Raw genomic sequence first — 20,723 nt, forward strand, 5'->3', positions numbered from 1 at the left:
CTCTTACGAATTTCGTCACTACCCAAAGCCAGGTACTCATTTACACCTGATTCAAGTTGTGTAATGTGAATAAAGTGCTTTATCCAAAGACACAATGTTAGGACCATAATTTTCCAGGATCATTGTCACCAATCCGGCCCTGACCATTGCTTGAATTTTTGTGACAAAATGAGACCATAACACTGAAGCACCGAATCACACATGACCAGTAATGAGACAACTCTGGATAACTTGAGGATTGAAACAAGAAAATGATCTCTTTTAGACCATAACATGTAATCACAATCTATCAGTGAATTAGTTTCATCATCTCATAACTATTCCTATTGCATTCTTCTTTTCAGAGTTCTAGTGATCCATTTGGTGATCTTGGAACAAAACCCAGTCAGCCTTCCAAAACCAAAAAAGCCCCACCCCCTCGCCCCGCTCCACCCAAATCAAAAAGCCCATTACCTTTCAACTCTAGTAGCTCCAAGCCTAAAGTGGAACCCTTTGGAGGCTTTGACTCGCAACCCTTTGGAGACAGTGATCCCTTCTCAGGCACTGGAGGAACCAAGACAACAAACACTACTTCTTCTGATCCTTTCGCCAATTTTGCTGATTTTAGCCCTGGAAAGGTAAATAGACCACACCCTAGAAATGTTATTATGCAAAACTATACCATTGCTATCAGTGTTTCTTGTTTATTCGTGTGCTTTTTCTTTTCTCGTCACTACACCAGGTTTATATACTTTACAAATCATGGACGGCTGTCCAGAGGCCATAAATTGGCCCATATTTAGTGTGAACATGTTTGACAATTGTAATGATCACTATGACGAGGACTGTTAGAGTTTTTTGGAAGTTTGAAAAAGAATAAGTTTATTTTTTGATAATTGGTCTTATCTGTTACTGGTTTTGTTCTCTAGTATTTGCTATATTCACTCCAGACGAAATAGTAGTGCCAGCATAGGAGTTGAAGACAAATGGATTGGCTGTCATATTCTAAAACATAAAATTTTCACAATGTTTTTATCACAAACCACCATGAGCAATGGTTTGTTTCATTAAATGTATTTGTTTAGCTCCTCCCCCCCCCCCCCCCACCCCCCCCCAATGACATCTAGTCATTATTTCTTTAAAATTCATAATATGATATGGGATTGCCCACACATACTGACCTATTGATATTGATAAGCAAGTCAATCCATGGTTTGTGGAGCAGCAATTAACTTCTTGAGTTCAACGTAAATGGAAATTGAACATATTTGTTTAAATGACCATTCATGCGAACAAGAGAGAGCTAGGTTGCTGTGCAAGACTAACATCACTGGACAATCTCAGATTTCACAATAAACGAGCCTGATTACAGTAAATCTTATGTTCTCAAATTTACATTTATTGTAGATGTATAAAAAGCAGCAGAAGAAAAAGATTAAGAACTATCATTAGTATTCGGATAGCAGCAGCAGCAGTTGCTGATATCATAAGCTCCTCCAACCACCTCATCACGATTCATCTAATACATCACTTTTAGAAGGGAATAGAGGAATGTTGATTTCAATCCTACTATTTATTAGATTTATTGATATTACATACTAATTCTAAATAAGTAAACTTTAAATTCCCCCATTTCTGCAGGATTTAAGCTAATCAGGTTCGACTGGGTATTACTTTTGACATTCCAAGAAATAACAATTATCTAATGGTTATTCATAATTTTAGCTTGCAGTTTTTCTAATAAACACTTATTATACTTTTACTTTTATGCTTTTTTGTTTGAAAGGAAATTAAGTCTAAAGAATGAGGCAGACATTTTTATCAGTCTAATCTTAGATTGATGTCCATTTTACAGCAATAAAAGAAAATCCATCGATATTGTGGCCAGGGATGGATTCATTCTTCAGCTGACATTTTTGTTCAGAAATGTTACATGTAAATCATAAGAAGAGATTGATATAACAGTTGAGATTTAAATGATTCAATAGATATTTTGATGAGTAGATTTTTCCACTCATGGTAAACTGAATGTTCAAAACATTTGTAACTTACTGTATTGACCTCGAGGCGAGTGTTGTTAGCAAATGATCTCAATTGTCTGCTCATTTTGTAAGGCTCAATATTTTGATAATAATACTAGATACTTTTGTAATGATTCTTGCTTTTTTCTTAGCAGTTTTAATGCAGTATATGGCCTATTAGAAGTCCCCTCCACATCCATAAAAATAGTTCAGTTACAGCAGAAAGAAATGTTGCAATCATAATAGGTTTTATACAGGTTCTAGTGACTCGTTTCTTCTGTGATAAGTTCAAGTGATTATATCATATTAAATTACATTGACAATTTAAAGACCCTGATCAACCAACTCTCCGTCCTAATTTTCAAGTACCCGGGATGCATAACAGGCCATATACAATTGTATACTCATTGTTCTATGTTTTCATCTTTATTTAAAATGCAAATTCACTATTCTTGAAGCAGCACTCATTCCTGCGTAGAATTTAAAAAAATGGACTGAAAAGATTTGCATAACGTTTGTAATATATTGAAGAAATGAAGAGACAATTCCCATTTATACATTACTTATTTTGTGTGTGTATGTTTGAATGTGTGTGTGTTCATATTATGTGTAGTTGTAGTTTTCTAATATTTTTTCTTCTATAGCTTTTCAGTGATCCATTTTTTTTAACGTTCATTAACCAACCACAAAAACTGTTGAATCAAATGTAAACTAGTCCATAAATATTGACATTTTTAAAGTTTTATTTGAATTATTACACAACACATCTTTCAGACGAGTTTTCATAAAAAAGACAAAAAACAAAAAAAAAACCCAGCTCATTTATTAATCATAAGTCAATTAATTTTATGAAATTCGAAACCTAATTAAACTCAAGTAGAATCTATTCAAATGATAACTGTTTAGAAATTGTATTAATTATATGTAAGAAGTATCAGACAATGAATTCTTTGACCTAAAATAATAAACAAGCGTACTCAACCTTCATGTTCCCTGAAATGCAAGTTTTTGACAGTCTTTTACCTTTTGAAAGATTTTAATTGTTAATGTCAGTTTTCAATGGTAAATGATTAAACGCTAAGTAATCCTGATATTTTTAAAATAATTGACATGGAATTGTTTCAAATCAATGATAACAATAAAGATAGAACTGACTTCAGGTGATTATGCTGTATAATTGACACAGGGAATGTGTGCTGCTGACTAGTCTAGATAAATCGTATATGTTTATCTCACTCTGTTTCAATACTGTATTTTCTCCAATGGTCAAACCTTGTTTTTTTTTTAAATGGAGGATAATAACTGGACATAAATTTGACGAAAATAAAATTGAGTATGATCCATCATCTTATTGAGTTTCAAAAAGTTGAGGGTAAAATCACTTATAATATTGATCATGATATATGGTACATTGGTCATTGCCTTGTGACCTGCCTCTCAGATGACTAAATTATGGGTTCATTTATCGGCGGATTATAAGGCGAAGATGCCTATTTACAGATGACACTGCATTCTTTTCGCACATTCATTCAATTGATGACAGTATCCAACTAAACAAGGGCTTGACAAAAATGGAGGCATAGGAGAAAAACATGGCTTATGAGCTTCAATGTAAGCAAATGCAACGTTCTGACACTATCATACAAAAATGAACTTAACCCTCTCCTTACCACCCATAGGAAAATCGTCACATTCGTTACGATGCATCCAACAATTTTCTTATTCTAATTTCTTTTGTTATAGTTACGCTATAAAAACTCGACACTTTGTTGCAGAACTCTTTTTTCTGAACACAATATAGAATATATACTACTTGTTACTTTCTGTTTGAAAAATCTATCTTTGTGTTGGTTGAGTATGAAGTTTCGGGTATAATTCTGAAAATAGCTGGTAAGGAGAGAGTTAAGAGTAGGACCTTCATGGCCAAAAGTTAAAGTCAAATTTTCAAGATATCTACAACTAAATTTTATCTGCTATATCACATGGAAATCACATATCTCAAATATAACATCAAAAACAAACAAACAAAAGTGCTTTTTTTTTTTTTTGGTCACGAAACCTAATTCTAAACTCAAATACGAGCCATCAAAACTATACTAAGGCCTATTCTCAAATATGAAAGCGTTGTATGTGATCCTGATACCAAAAGTGATATTAACTGGATTGAAATGGAACAAAATAGAGCTGCAAGGAGAATGGCAAAGAAAAACTCACATCACAATAGCATAACAAAATTCACAAAAGGCTTAGGCCTAGAAAATATACAACATTGTTGGAGAAAAAACAAGATATATACTTTTCAGATCCTAATTAATACAGGCAACACCAGCACGAACAAGAGGACATCTAAAATCGAACATCAAAACTGACAACCGCCTACAATCTTTCTCTCCTTCTGTCATTCATTTATGGAATGGGCTCCCTCAAGAACTAGTTTAAACAAAAAACAGTACACAATTTACAAATATTTTAGAATCGAGGAAAAAATACCAAATCATTAATTGATCACAACGTGTATTTTGAAGTTTGCCTCGAATTTATGAAATTGTGAATTAGTCTGGATCCTCTTATTAAGAGACTACTACAAAAACCAAGGAAAAGAAGGTGGATTATTAGGCGATAACCATGAGAGTAAAAGATTTTTTTTTCACACCCATATCTTGATTACATGTATTTTATTTGGCTTGGTAGAAAATTTCCATGAAAAAAAATGTCTTTGGTTGACCTACACAATTGGAGAGAATTCGGTATTTCGCTTTACTAGTTTATGATATTTATTGTTGCTTTACTAATATTTAACATCACTCATGACACTTGACCACTGGTTTTATTTCCTGTTGTCACTGTCAGTTTGAAGAGTCGGGATCTTCCTGGGCCTGAAAACGTCTCGATGGAAACAGCTGGTAATCTGTCTTATCTGTCATCTTTGTGTGTGTGTGTGTGTGTGTGTGTGTGTGTTTACTTATTTTAAGAGGTTTACTTTTGTTTACATAATGTCATATGCAGACCTGCTGCTTATACTGGTAAAATCAGATTTTGATATTGGAAGGAGGTGAGGGGGTGGGGGGGGGGGGGCATATTTTAAATAGATAAATATTAACATTTATATAGGACTTTTCCACTAATTCAACAAATTGCTTAACACCGCTTCTAAAGACCAAATTTCCATTTCATACAGTACAATTCACCTTTTACACATTGTTCTTGTATTAGCCTTCTGACAATATCAGTCTCTGCGTATAGCCAAGAACTCATTCACACCTAAACTCAGTAAGGTAATGTGTGTAAAGTGCAAGGACACAATGCTGGGACCCTGATGATCAGTGTTACCCATCCAGTCAATAACATCTTCAACATCATTTGACTTTATAACAAGATTCTACCATGACCACCAATGCCGATTTTGGGATCTCCCCACTTCAGATTCTAACTTTTTCAACGATAAAAGTGCTGAGTGTAACTTCTGAGGGAGATTGCTCATGAGTGATCTTGTTTCAAACAGGACCACACCACATGTTCGAAAGCATTTAAAGTTTATTTGGTGGAGACTGCTTTCTAGAAATTCTTTTTTTTTGTTTTTTTTTCGTTTTTTTTTTTTTTTCAATCTTCAATAGATTTTATGTTTGTTGCTTGCAGCAGGTCTGCACGTCCATTTTCTGTTATGTGACAATGTTATATTTAAGGAATAAATGTTCTAGTGTTAGTCATTTATTGGTTTCTGTTTTATATGGATAATTGTGTAATTGTTAACTGTGTGTCCAATGTTCCTGGATATATATCAAATCTAATATGTTATCAGAGTATTTATCAAATTGTGGTTCCATTATGGAAGTGAATAGTACTCAACTGAAGGCCATATGGAAAGGTTATGGATATATTTAATTGCCTCAAGGAAATCTCCATTGTTTTTCACTCAAAAATAATACACACAAGTCCTTTCCCTGGTCTTCATTTTATTCTAAAAATGTCACATAGTAATTAATTCTTATATGTAGTCATTACTTTCTAATCTGGTTTTTTTTTTCATGGAGTTCAAACTATTGTATTATATCAGTTTCGAAAATCTAATTTTTGTTGAAGACAAAAAGACAGTTGTCTACGAATTAGACTGGTTTATCTCTTTTATTTTTTTTAAATTTTTAAAAAAGTTTTCAAAATAACCCAATGCTTACAATTAGAATGTTCTAGTTAAAACTTGAATTCCACCAAACAGATCCATTTCCATCCACAAAACACTGGCTATCTGTGTTTTTGTCTTGATCATATTTTTTAGAGAGATACATGTTATCATTTTCCACATGTTATTATTTACTGATCAATTGGTTGTCATAAAGCTCATGGAGCAAGAATGAATCTTAGTTTACTTATAATATTGTGCAATGTGTATTGGACAACTGCTTGTAACCCTTTGGGTAGGACACTGAACTATCAAAAAGTAATTTCTGCCATATCTAATAGACCAGCTACCTAATAGCTCCTTGGTGGACACGGAGCTGAGAGAAATTTAACAAACCTCTGTCTTTTCCGGATTTGAATCTGTTCCATTTGCCTTAAGAGTGCTTTGATATTCTACCTGTCAGACCCCCCCCCCCCAGCCTCTGCCTTTATTTTTCCACTGCCACTGATAGGTTTATCCTTTTTTAAAAAATAATTATATTTATTTCTATATTTCACTTTCCTGGTCATACTAAATGTGCTGTTCCCACAAATTGCACATTGTTAGTGAAAGTAGAAAGGAGTGGGTTTGCATCTATAAAGATGTGCAAAAGGTGAAATATGGATCTTAAACTCACCCCCCCCCCTTCCCCACACGCAAATAAGACAATTTGATGCCACCATCAATTGCTAGTCAAATTCTCATGCAAATAATAGTCCATAGCAGTTTTGAAATGTATTGGATTTATGAAAGCACGAATTTACAAAGCTTTATCGAAACAACTGGTAGTTATTCTTTATATGTAGTTGACTGACATTTCGTTAGAGACATGAGCTTGAAAGCAGTTTAGAGAGAGAAAAAAGAGCAGGGGCTGACATTTAATGCGCTTTTTTATTAGTATGTTCAAATCTTCTGAATCTTTCTATATTAGTTTAGAGAATTAACATATACATTTTGTATAGGTAAAAAATAAAGGAAAAGATATTTAGATTCCAGCTTGATGGATTCTTGGACTCTTTTTAAACATTTTTTTTACTGTTTGTGTTTGGGGGTCGGGAGATGGAGGCGAGTCATCTTGTCCATGCCATGTATAATGCCACTGGTTAAAACTTATATAAGCATTTTATTTTTGTTTTTCATTTATATTGTGTACTGTATATTCATTCTAGATGCTTTCTTTTCCTCCAGTTTGATGATGACGGCAACGAAAATGATGAGGAGGGTGGGGGACCTAGCACTATTACCATAAAGAATGCAAGTCAACACAGACCCACCAATCAGAATATCTCTCTGGCTGGATCCACATATGATGGCGTTGATTCATCATATGCCTAAACATTGAAAATTCCCCATTCCTTGTTAGATGTTTCCCACAACCTGATGCTTTTGTGAAGGAGATATGCGTGACACCCTACCTTTTTTCTTTTACTTACTGCCCTGCACTCAACGTGAAGGTTAAATTAAATCTTGCTCCTCTTCAAAATGTGTGGCACTTTTGTCGCTTACACTATCGATGCCATCATCATCTCTCCACATTTGCAATGATCTCCTTTGAAACATAATTAAGATAAAAATCATTCATCCTCCAATATTAAATATGGTGTTACATTTTCATTATCCGTCACCAATTTGATTTTAAGAGTATCTTTGGACAGGTTCATATTATTTTCCTTGTGGTTAAGACTTGATAGAATTTTTACTGAAGGGAAATATCTTTTGATTTAATCTCTTTGCAACCCCTCCCCAGTATTTGATGTTTTCCTTAATAACAGCAACTGTGATGATTTTGTTGATAATTTTTTTCCTCTTCCAAATCAGTGGTTTAACTACGTTGAGTTTTTATGATGTTAGATTCTAGCATGACCATGGTCTCAAGTTTGCATATGGTTGATATTGTATCGGGATTGTCAGGTGATGTGACATTTTTAGCTATACGTGCTTATATTTTCAACTCTTATAGAATTGTCTGGAAAATATGTTTTCCTTTATATCATTGTCGGAAGACTTAAATACCTTTGTGTTATCCCAGGAATTGAGCTGGAAATAATTTGTCTTAAATACTTTCTGCATTAATTAATGCTAGTAACTTAAATCAGTGTTTATTAAGCCGAAGAATTGCCTGGAACACAGTCCTGTCCAACAGTCTCAGATATAGAGAAAAACGTTTGGTTAAATGACTAGGTTGAAAATTTATGCTTCATACAAAGAAGTCCTAGTTGGGTGTTAATTAGTACAAGTGGTTGCTGTGTAAAGATGACTATTAAGCTTTTATTGACCAGACTAAATATTTTTCAGGTCTCAAATTTCTCGAAATACTTAACTTGTTAAAACGACAAACCTGGCCATTTTTACCATGGAACAACCATCAACACCAGGGTAAATCTGGATTGAACTAAGTTTTTTTTGTGTGAAAACAACTCAAACCCAGGTTGGATTGTATATTATGAAGTGTTTAAAGTTTGTATGTGACTGACTCTGTTGTGAGCGGTGGCAATATTAGTGTTCTATTTAAAGATTTAAATAATGTAGTCTCCCAGTTGCGAATTGCGAAGGATATATTCATGAATTTTTAACATTGCAAAAAGTCATTGGTTATTTTATCAATAATAACCAAGCTAAAACTTTTTGGATAAATAAGTTTGGGCATTATACTATTTCTCAAACATGAATGAATTTCCATGAATGCCACAATCAGTTGAGTAAAAAGGTCGAGTCCAGAATTTTAATAGGCTGAAATATCTTAGCTGTTGTCATATTATCATCATCATCATCATAATAATAATAATAAAATAATAATAATAATAATATAATAATAATAATAATAATAATAATAATAATAATAATATATAATAATATAAATAATAATAAGTATAAATAATGACATAAACAATAATATTATAAAAATATGATAATAATTCGATGATATTATTATTATTTTATTAATTTGATTATTATTTTTTATTTATATTATTATTATTATTATTATTATTATTATTATATTATTATTTATATTATTATATTATATATATTACTTTTATCGCCATCGTCATCTTTATCATTACTTATACATTTTGTCTTCAGGAAAAATGGTGGGTTTTTTTGGGGTTTTTTTTTTCACCATCCAATCAGTCCAGTTGGGAAAATGATCCTTTTGATTGACGAGGCTTGGGGATCATTAGACTTGAATTTTTTCAGGTTTACACGGTAACAGACAGATGTAATGTTGTTGTTACCTTCTGGAAAGGACAGTTGTCTTTTGTCCTTTTAGTTCTTTCTAACTCAACTACCCAATGAATGCTATGTGCAAACAGATGACTGAAATGAACCTTATTTATCTGGATCAAACACATATCATTTTATGGATGCTCCATGAAATATCTTCGAGGTCTGTTGCAACTTTTTTGTGGGAGATTTTTTCTTTCATGACAATGACCTTTATCCTCTGTTTTAGAAACCATTTAAGGGTCTCTTTCTTGCTCAGGGTCGTGTGTTTATCTTAATGTTAGACTTTTGAGGACTCAAGCCAGATTTACAGATTTACTTGCTATCCATTTCTCTTTTTTCTTGAGCTAGCCCTATTTTCGGAAGTACCTGTGATTTGCATGTGCAATGAAGTTTAAAGCTATTCAACTATGCAGTGTTAAGTGCATGGTATTCATTTTCCTCGATGGTGATATGATCTAAAGTGTCCCAATGGCTATCAATGTGTCTGATCCAAGAGTATTAAAATACTGTGGTCTTCTATCTGTACTGTGTTTATAGTTATCCTTTCTCTGGGTACTGTAGGAGCCTAAAATTGCTGCATGTATTATTAAACTATAGACTTAAAAAGCATATGCACAGACGCATGAAACTGACACAGTCAGCAGTCTACTCATGTGGTGAGGAGGAGGAAGAATATGCAGAGTATATACTGCAGCGATGCAGAAAATAATCAACCCATAGAAAAAAGGCATAGCCCTCTGCAACTTCTCTACATAAAAAAGTTTTCAGCATGCTGGAAGAACTCAAAAAGATGAGTACCTTCATTTTCAAAACTGGACTCCGGATAAAAAGGCATACGAGCTGAAGAAGAAGAAGAATTAAACTATTAAAAGTGCAAAGTGGGTGAGTTTGAATTCAGGTATAGATATTCATTAGAATGAAACGGTCACAAGCTTTTTGTAGCACACATTGCGCGTCATTCCATTGTGTAGTATTTCATTCCGTTATGTGTTCAGTTATGCAATACAAATAAGATACACTTGTTTACTCAACATGTGTTGTGATATGATTACGATTATTTCATGATTTTTGTTTGTTTGTGTGTGTGTGTGTTTGGGTATGTTTACATCTGTGCACTTATGCGATGAGTGAGACAGAGAAAGAGAACATTTGGATAGCTTTTGTTGACGTCTAAATGAAGGAAACTCCCATTTGTATTGATAATGCTGCATATCATCATTTGTTCATATGCTAAAGACATGACACTCTATCAAATTGGGATATATGAACACAATAAAATGTCAACCAATTGTAGTCAAAATATCAAGAGCATTAGGTTAACTTCTCAACATACCGTCCGTAGAAAAGTAGAAATTAATGCAAGTTAGATCTACTGTATGTGGTCAATTATTTTTTCATGTGTATCAATTAGTGATGCTGATTTTGATTTGGAAAATTTAATGAGAAATCATATTGTTTGTAATATTTTTATTTTAAAACATAGTTTGAATTCAGTTGCTGTGATTAGAATTAGAATTCCTTGAGGATAGAGGAGTGTTTTTTCTCCTTTCGCAGCTGATAAAAAAGTTTGCTGTTTTACTGGTCAAATTGTGAATCAACATGTCATAAAGAAATATATAGTATTCTGAAGCATTTAAAAGTTTTTCAAAAATTTTATTCAAAATGAATGACAAGTGGAAAAAAAGTCCTTTCATTTTCATGCAATTGAAAGATAAATGATTGAAGGTTCAAAATCAATGCCAGTTAGAATTATTTGGGGTATTAGTATTAATTATATTGTACAAAGGAAATAAAATGTCCCAAGTTGGACACTCGGGTTGCAATGCAATGTTTTATGCACTCGGTCATCCCACTCATTAAGTGACAGAGCTATTATTTATTAATGCAAATGGATTTACCCGATTATAAAGAACACCGCTACTTATAATATCTATGTCTGTGTCCATAACCTACAAATAATTCACTTTTGCAACTCTGGCATGTAAATATGGTTTTTCCTTGCTAATCAGTGAATCCTTTTTATTTTTTTAAATATTTATTTACTTTTTATTAAAATGAGGAATCCACATGATCCTTGTTTGTGATATCACTCATGTTGTTGAATACTGAAAATTAACATCCTGATTGGGGTTTCTGACCTCCCGTAGCGGGCAGGGAGGCACTTACTGTGTCTTCTATCCCTTTATATAAATATCGGTTTTCCAACATGCTTTCTGTCTTTGTCTTGGAATGAGATTACTTGGTTTTGTCATGGCCCTGGTTGGGAAGGAAACAGTCAAATGCATATTTCTTGTTTTGGTAGATGATTTTTTTTTTCCTTGTAAATTATCTCTCTGTTATGTATTATTATATTTGTTATTTTGAATGTATAATGTAAGCATTTGAGTGTATTCCTCTTTGTTGGATCTTGTGCTTGTGTCTGGATGAGACATAGGTGATCTCAAACTAAGTCTAAGTACATTGGTGGTATGCTCTTGGAATCTACATCTGATCCCTATTTGTTCCTAGTTCCCCTTTGTCTTACTTTCTCTTGGGTGCTTTAATTGTAATTCTAGAACTTTTTACTATCCCATTTTTTTCCTTTTTACTGGCGCTGATATGACCTTAATGTGTTGCAAGCGCCGTAAACCCCTTAAAAACAAAAACAAAATTAACATCATAATGTATGGAAGTGGATATGTAATTTTCATAATATATACATATATGGGTGATTTTAGTATATTTATTCAAATTCAGGGTCGTTTGATATAAAATGATTAAAATTAAAGGGAATACTCAACTGTTTTCGAGGGTGCAAGGTGTGTGGGGTGGTGAATGTTGTCATGTTGTCCTGGTGGCCATCAGAATAAACAGTGCAATGTAGCTATAGATTTATATATCAATATGATTATCACTTGCCTCATTCTTGTGTAACACAGATGCATGGAGTGGGTTCCATTCATGACTAAAATTAATTTTAGATTATATTATATGGAAAACACAGTTATAAATGTGTTGTCATGCTTTATTATTAACATAATATTATGTAGATGTGTATAGCTCCATTTATAATTTAAATTTCACTTCATCATAAATAAGATACAGCTCAAGCTGATTTCATATCATAGCCATGTCATAGTTACTCATTTCAATAAACTGCATGTTGAAGTCAATCCTCCATCGGTTATTCGTTTGTTTTTCAACCATAGACCCCTTGTGGGCTGGGAATGTCACTTTCTATGTTTTCTATCCCTATGTATCTGCATTCGTCTTCCATATTATTACTTTCTGTCCTTGTCCCGGTATCAGCTGACTACTTGAGAAGGATGCGGTCAAATTTAATTTCTTGGATGGTTACCTTTCTTTGTGGGTCAGAGGTCTCTTCCTGCGTCTTCAATCCCTAGTTTTTTTTCTCTTTTCCATTGAGTTTTGTGTCCTTGCCTGTGGATGGGGATACCAGGGCTGAGAATCTTCCGCCTAAAGGCGGATTTCCGCCTAAATGGTAGTTTATCTCCGCCCATCCCATCACATTTCCTCCTTTTTCAAATTTGCCGTGTCAAACATTTTCCTCAAAACCACAAAATCACCATTGTGTCTTATGTCATATTTTGACACCTGTGCTCAGTCTCGTGAAATTTGGTGACGGTCCCGTTTTTATGACGTTGGGCCAGACAGTATGGCACCAGATGTCACAATTGACACAGAAGACCAGTAGTGTTCTTTGATTAGTTAGTTGATGGTGGAAGGGGATGGACAAATGGGTCTGGATTTTTTCCCCCTGTTGTAGGTACCTATTGCCTTTTTAATCTCTCTCTCTCTCTCTCTCTCTCTCTCTCTCTCTCTCTCTCTCTCTCTCTCTCTCTCTCTCTCTCTCTCTCTCTCTCTCTCTCTCTCTCTTCTTTTTTTTTTTTTTTCCCTTTGCCTTTCTTTCTATTTCTCTTTTCTTCTTAATTTTTTTCTTTTTTGGACATAGAATTCAAGATGTCAATACATAAGTTATTCTGGTAAAGAAGTCTCTCCTCCCCCCCACACCCACACCCACCCCTATCTCTCTCTCTCTTTCTTTCGCAGCTATCCATTAAATCATCTGGTATATAGAGATGATATCTTAGAACAAAGCAATGGCTTAGTTTAATCTTTTTTCTTTTTACCTTTGGACTATGGCTTTAAATTTGAGAGATTCTTGGGTTGTATTTATAAGCTGAATAACTACTAGGTTTCTTTGCTTGTGTTTGATCGAGAAATTTTCCTCCTTTTTAACAAATTGCTATTATCATCACTGAATAAAAAAAACACTCACCAAAACCACTACATCAACATCCTACCACCGCTACTATTACAATCACCACCACATCATTATCCCTACCACCACTACTACTACAAATAGCACCACATCATCCCTACACCATCATCCCTACCACCACCACTACTACAACTACAACCGTCATCCCTACCACCACCACTACTACAACCACCAAACCATCATCCCTACCACCACTACTACTACAATCACCACAACATCATCCCTACCACCACTACTACTACAACCACCACAACATCATCCCTACCACCACTACTACTACAACCACCACCACATCATCATTCCTACCACAGCTACTAAAACCACCACCACATAATCATCCATACTACTACTACAATCACTACCTCATCATCCCTACCACTGTTATTACTACAACCACCAAACCATCATCCCAACCACCACTACTACTACAATCACCACAACATCATCCCTACCACCACCACTACTACAACCACCAAACCATCATCCCTACCACCACTCCTACTACAACCACCACAACATCATCCCTACCACCACTACTACTACAACCACCACAACATCATCCCTACCACCACTACTACGACAACTACCACCACATCATCATTCCTACCACAGCTACTAAAACCACCACCACATAATCATCCATACTACTACTACAATCACTACCTCATCATCCCTACCACTGTTATTACTACAACCACCACCTTATCATCATCCCTACTACAACCACCAAATGTTGTAATTACACTTTCAACTTTTGAAATTCCACCGAGTTGTGTCAGAAATTGCTGCAAGAAAATTTTGGATCGCATCTCAGTAAATTTTAGTGAAATTCAAATTTATAGGTTATGGTCGCATGAATGGGTCATGATCTTCACGATGAAAAATTTCCTCCTTTTTTGTGACCAGTCATTCTCACCCCTGGGATACTTTACCAAAAGACAACCACTTCACTTTCAACTGTTTTCTCAGTAGATGTAAATCTAGTTCCGGGTCTAGAATTAACCCCCTCATCTTTGCAATAAGAGTTGAAATGCTTATTTCAATTCTACAATTTCTCTTACCTAAAAATAGAAATGCCTATTCTTTATTGTTCCAAGACATGGCTGATGTAACGACGTTTGTTGAAATGTATATATATATATATCATGGGTGAAAGTTAACGGGGATCAATTTGCCTGAAAGACAGACCGGTGAAGCCGGTTAGCCTGAAAAAGATGCTAATTTAATTTTTTTTGCGATCTACGACTCGCAGGTTGAGTGAAAAGTACATTTAATTCTATGACCCTAAATGTGTTGTTTTTTTTTAAAGCAAAAAGAAAAAAGTATTTAGTCTGCATGATTGAAAACAAAATTTATATATAAGCTAACACCAAACCCAAAGCAAAATAATCTTCATAATTTAAACTCATTCGAAGCAATCTCTAGTGATTACAGTATTACCTGGTTTATGGAGACACCAAGATAAGCCATCACTTTAAATTTGTATCTGTATAGTAAAAGGCTCAGAAATTGCAATACCAAGGGCTATTACAATTCGAAACACCCCAAAGAAGTGATCAAGAGATGATACTTGTTTTGATGCTAGTGTTGGTATAGGTTGTAGTAGTGATGATGCTCTAGTGGTCGTGGTGAGAATGATGATGATGTGGTGGTAGTGGTTGTGCCAGTGTCAATGCTGTGATGGTGGTTGTAGCAGTGGTGACAACTACTACTTCTACTACTTTTGGTTCAAATATGGGAAATACCCACCTATGTGATATACAAGTTGAATACCCTAAAAATAGTCTTAGTGCATTTTTTAAAAACCTACAGCGTTCTTACAGCTCCCCATTTTAATAATAATAATTTTAAAAATTAGACTCATACAAAATATTAAAGAAAAAAAATATTATAAATGTAAACAATCAAAATAAAGTACTTTCAGTTGTATTATAAAGGGAAATAACCCATTTATGTTTACGTTTATTGGCAATACAGTCCTTGATTGAAGGCTTCATTGTCAAAGATGTTAGTTTTATTTTATTTTCACTTGACAAGTTCGATTTAACAAGAATTAGAAGCTTAAATGAGATCTGAGACCATTTGAAGTATAAAATAAGCTTATATGGATAATTCAATGCAAATCTTCAAAAGTGGTGTGAAAGGTCATAGTGAAAACCAGCGTTTAATAATCAACTGAAAACATTATAGTACTAGTACAAAATGTGACTCATCAGCCGATCTGTAAACAGATCAAATGTATGAAAGAAATCACCACTAAGTAGCCAGGGGCAAAAGGAACATAAGAACAAAGAGAAATGTAGAAATAGAAGCAAAAAATGGGACAAGCTCGAGTGGTAAATTGATCCAAGTTATTGTTGAAGTGAGAGAATGATCTTGGGGGGAGGGAGGGGGGAGTTGGTGCAAAACCACTCTGATTTTATCTTACACTTCTGGTTGGGGTCTTTTAACATCCCATGGTGTCTTCTAACCCCTTATGTCTTGTTTTCTGAGTTGCTTTCTGTCTTTGTCTTGGAATGAGATTACTTGGTTTTGTCCTTTCCTTGGCTGGGAGGAAACGGTTAATAAATGTATAATTATAATTTTTCGAAGATAATGTCTTTTTTTCTGTTGTGTAGTATTATTATATGTATTTGTTGTTTTGAATAATATATAATACAGTGAAGAGCAGACATATCAACAATGGTTATATCAACGACATCACGCTTAAATTGACATGACATCAAAGTCCCTTTTTTTTCGCTATATAACTGTAGTAACTATTTATCACCTATATCGACAATTTTACCACAAGATGGTTATATCAACAGATGAACCATTGATACCGGCAATAATCTGTCTAAAAAAAAAATTTTAAAGGTCAAGATATCCTGCAGTGAAGTAAAACACAACAGTCAATGAAAATGAAAATGCAGAGTGATCTCGCTGTTGTGTAAAATAACAGTCAAAGATTAACCAAGATTATGGTCCAATAACGTCCTGTGAATCATCATTGATCAGAATCATGATGTCAACCGTCAAGCCTTGTCCCTGGCCGTGCCATCATATCTCGGTAATGGGAATTTCCAATATTAATATTCTTGGCTTTCAAACAAGAAACACTCCCCATATACCGTCTATCTGTCTTTACAAGCTCCTGGCCAATCCTGGTCTGGAACCGAGACTGAGTTTCAGTATATGAGACAGACCTATTACCCCCCCCCCCCCAAAAAAAAACAAAAAACAAACCAATAACCCAACCCAACTATTTCTCAATTTCTCTAAAATGCGGTGACGATGCTCAGCTTTGATATTATGGGCATGTTCAATGCCACTATTACTGGTACTCAAGTCTCGATACCACTCGACAATAGTTAATTTTTAGAAGACGCCATTGCCGATGTGGAGTCAGATGAGGATAAGGTACCATTTGGACCAGTTTCCAGCCATGCCACTATAGAAGCTATCAATACCCTCCACTGTTTTTCACAGCAACTTCATGAAGCCGCTTCCTTATTTGAGGTCCTTGCCAGTGCTGAGGAAAGGGTCCATAAAATTATTCTTCGTCTTCAGAGATGGACCAAAATATTAGACTATAAAAGTCATAGGTAGTGAACCGTCATAAAAATCGGTCATTTTAATTTAAAGGCCACCAAACCATCTTGATTGACTTCCCTTGTTGTTTTCTGGCAGTTTCTCATTTGTTTCCCTTTCAATTTTTTGGAATGACTGATATATCGACATCACGTTTAAATCAACATTTTACTGCGGTCCCGACAATGTCAATACAGTAGACTCTGGATAAGAAGATGCCCAGGGGAACAGAAAATAAAATCGATTTAACCAAAAATCATGTTAACCGGAGTGTAACCAAATGAGCAAAAAAGCGTGTGAACAAAGCAAGCCAATCTAGAATAAATATGGCCCTTCATGGCGCTCTTTCCACTGACATTGCTGCGATGATTTTCTGTCACATGCCAGACTTTTCAACTGCATCAATCAGCTCGATCTTTCTTTTCAGCAATAGGGTTGTCAACCTTCTGTTGGCCATTGTAGTTGTAGACTTGACTTGAATTCTTGATCAAATTGATACTGATTAAGAGGCTAATTAGACAGAATGGCCTGGGATTAGAAAAAAAAAATTCTATAAAAATCTTGACTTGAAGTTGCGTTGATGTAAAATGTGAGATGGGTAAATCAATGCTATTTGATACTGCTTGTGTACATTAAGCACGGATGTCAGGCAAAGCTCTACGTCACATCATTGTGTGCCAATCATTCACGGATATTCTTAACCAATGAAAATTTTTACTGGTAGCTTTTCAGGGGTGAGAATGACTGGTCACAAAAAAGGAGGAAATTTTTCATCGTGAAGATCATGACCCATTCATGCGACCATAACCTATAAATTTGAATTTCACTAAAATTTACTGAGATGCGATCCAAAATTTGTCTTGCAGCAATTTCTGACACAACTCGGTGGAATTTCAAAAGTTGAAAGTGTAATTACAACATTTGGTGGTTGTAGTAGGGATGATGATAAGGTGGTGGTTGTAGTAATAACAGTGGTAGGGATGATGAGGTAGTGATTGTAGTAGTAGTATGGATGATTATGTGGTGGTGGTTTTAGTAGCTGTGGTAGGAATGATGATGTGGTGGTAGTTGTCGTAGTAGTGGTGGTAGGGATGATGTTGTGGTGGTTGTAGTAGTAGTGGTGGTAGGGATGATGTTGTGGTGGTTGTAGTAGGAGTGGTGGTAGGGATGATGGTTTGGTGGTTGTAGTAGTGGTGGTGGTAGGGATGATGTTGTGGTGATTGTAGTAGTAGTGGTGGTTGGGATGATGGTTTGGTGGTTGTAGTAATAACAGTGGTAGGGATGATGAGGTAGTGATTGTAGTAGTAGTATGGATGATTATGTGGTGGTGGTTTTAGTAGCTGTGGTAGGAATGATGATGTGGTGGTGGTTGTAGTAGTAGTGGTGGTAGGGATGATGTTGTGGTGGTTGTAGTAGTAGTGGTGGTAGGGATGATGTTGTGGTGGTTGTAGTAGTAGTGGTGGTGGTAGGGATGATGGTTTGGTGGTTGTAGTAGTGGTGGTGGTAGGGATGACGGTTGTAGTTGTAGTAGTGGTGGTGGTAGGGATGATGGTGTAGGGATGATGTGGTGCTATTTGTAGTAGTAGTGGTGGTAGGGATAATGATGTGGTGGTGATTGTAATAGTAGCGGTGGTAGGATGTTGATGTAGTGGTTTTGGTGAGTGTTTTTTTTATTCAGTGATGATAATAGCAATTTGTTAAAAAGGAGGAAAATTTCTCGATCAAACACAAGCAAAGAAACCTAGTAGTTATTCAGCTTATAAATACAACCCAAGAATCTCTCAAATTTAAAGCCATAGTCCAAAGGTAAAAAGAAAAAAGATTAAACTAAGCCATTGCTTTGTTCTAAGATATCATCTCTATATACCAGATGATTTAATGGATAGCTGCGAAAGAAAGAGAGAGAGAGATCGGGGTGGGTGTGGGTGTGGGGGGGGAGGAGAGACTTCTTTACCAGAATAACTTATGTATTGACATCTTGAATTCTATGTCCAAAAAAGAAAAAAATTAAGAAGAAAAGAGAAATAGAAAGAAAGGCAAAGGGAAAAAAAAAAAAAAAAAGAGAGAGAGAGAGAGAGAGAGAGAGAGAGAGAGAGAGAGAGAGAGAGAGAGAGAGAGAGAGAGAGAAGAGAGAGATTAAAAAGGCAATAGGTACCTACAACAGGGGGAAAAAATCCAGACCCATTTGTCCATCCCCTTCCACCATCAACTAACTAATCAAAGAACACTACTGGTCTTCTGTGTCAATTGTGACATCTGGTGCCATACTGTCTGGCCCAACGTCATAAAAACGGGACCGTCACCAAATTTCACGAGACTGAGCACAGGTGTCAAAATATGACATAAGACACAATGGTGATTTTGTGGTTTTGAGGAAAATGTTTGACACGGCAAATTTGAAAAAGGAGGAAATGTGATGGGATGGGCGGAGATAAACTACCATTTAGGCGGAAATCCGCCTTTAGGCGGAAGATTCTCAGCCCTGCTTTTTTAACCAATGGAAATACTTGTTTATTTGTGATTTCATTGTGATCATGAGTGATAAGAACGACTAATGTGGAGTGGGTTTTTTTACTAGTGTTATATAGTAAAAGGGAGTAGGGACCAAGAAAAAAAATCGACTTGGGTAAAAATTGACTTAAGCAACATCGACTTATCCAGAGTGCACTGTATAAGCATTTGAGTGTATACCTCTTAGTGGGATCCTCTGGTTTAGACTATTTAAAATACAGAATCTCCATTTTCAAATTCGTTTGCAATGGAAGATTAATAAATTCAGAAACAGAGACATTATATTTTGTTAAAGAAAATAACCCGAGGTGTCTCAAATACAATTCAATCCCATGAACCATTATTCTAAAGGTGAGTGACTCATAACTGCCATCAGTGCTCTCAAAATCTGTGTCCCAGTGCCATTATGTCAGACTTATTAATGAGGATCATGTATCAAGTTGCTGCTATTTTCCTCAAAATATAATTATTTTATTAAAGTGCTACAGTTCAGCTGGCAAAAATTCTCAATACACGTCACAATGTTAAGTTTATTTCCCCATCAGGCCACGTTGAACTAAGTTTACCTCTATTATTGTACAATTCATCTCTTAGGCATTCTTTTTGTACTAACCCTTTAACAATATCCATCTCTATCTACACCAAGATACTCATTCACACCTGAGTGACTGAGGGCGGGGGTGACACAACTGAGCCATTAAGGCCGCAAAAATAGATCTCATAACAGAAGCCAAATAAAAAGGAACAAAAAATTAAAGGAGTTAAAATGCCCTACCATAAACACCACTAACTGTCTACAGGGAGGTTGTGATAAAAGAAGTGTAAAGTAGAGGAATTTACTGTAAATTGAATTGACTCAAACATCTTTAAAGAGTTCACACACCTTATAGTCCTGCAATTTAACTTTAAAACAGATGGATAAACACTTTGGAAAGAATTTTATTAAAAGGTCAAGAATTTAAAAAAATCAACAACT

The 20,723-nt window shown here is 35.0% G+C and overlaps 1 protein-coding gene across 5 annotated transcripts in view; it reads left to right on the plus strand.

Annotated features, from left to right (window-relative positions):
- Positions 1 to 8,946, plus strand: part of LOC144961560 (uncharacterized) — a 38,029-nt gene extending 29,083 nt beyond the window's left edge. The window contains exons 20-22 of one of the 5 annotated variants that reach the window (XM_078894719.1): positions 345 to 617; positions 4,851 to 4,903; positions 7,345 to 7,639. In XM_078894719.1, the coding sequence (XP_078750845.1) occupies positions 345 to 617; positions 4,851 to 4,880 (303 nt within the window). In that variant the 3' untranslated portion in view covers positions 4,881 to 4,903; positions 7,345 to 7,639. Of the gene's footprint in view, positions 1 to 344; positions 618 to 1,620; positions 1,637 to 4,850; positions 4,904 to 7,344 lie in introns of all 5 variants that reach the window. The other 4 variants (XM_078894726.1, XM_078894722.1, XM_078894712.1 and 1 more) reach the window with 4 other exon arrangements.
- The last annotated feature ends 11,777 nt before the right edge of the window (positions 8,947 to 20,723 follow it).

This window comes from Berghia stephanieae, chromosome 1 (assembly GCF_034508935.2).
Source record: "Berghia stephanieae isolate SIO BIC M18660-M18661 chromosome 1, UCSD_Bste_1.3, whole genome shotgun sequence".
Lineage (NCBI taxonomy): Eukaryota > Metazoa > Mollusca > Gastropoda > Nudibranchia > Aeolidiidae > Berghia > Berghia stephanieae.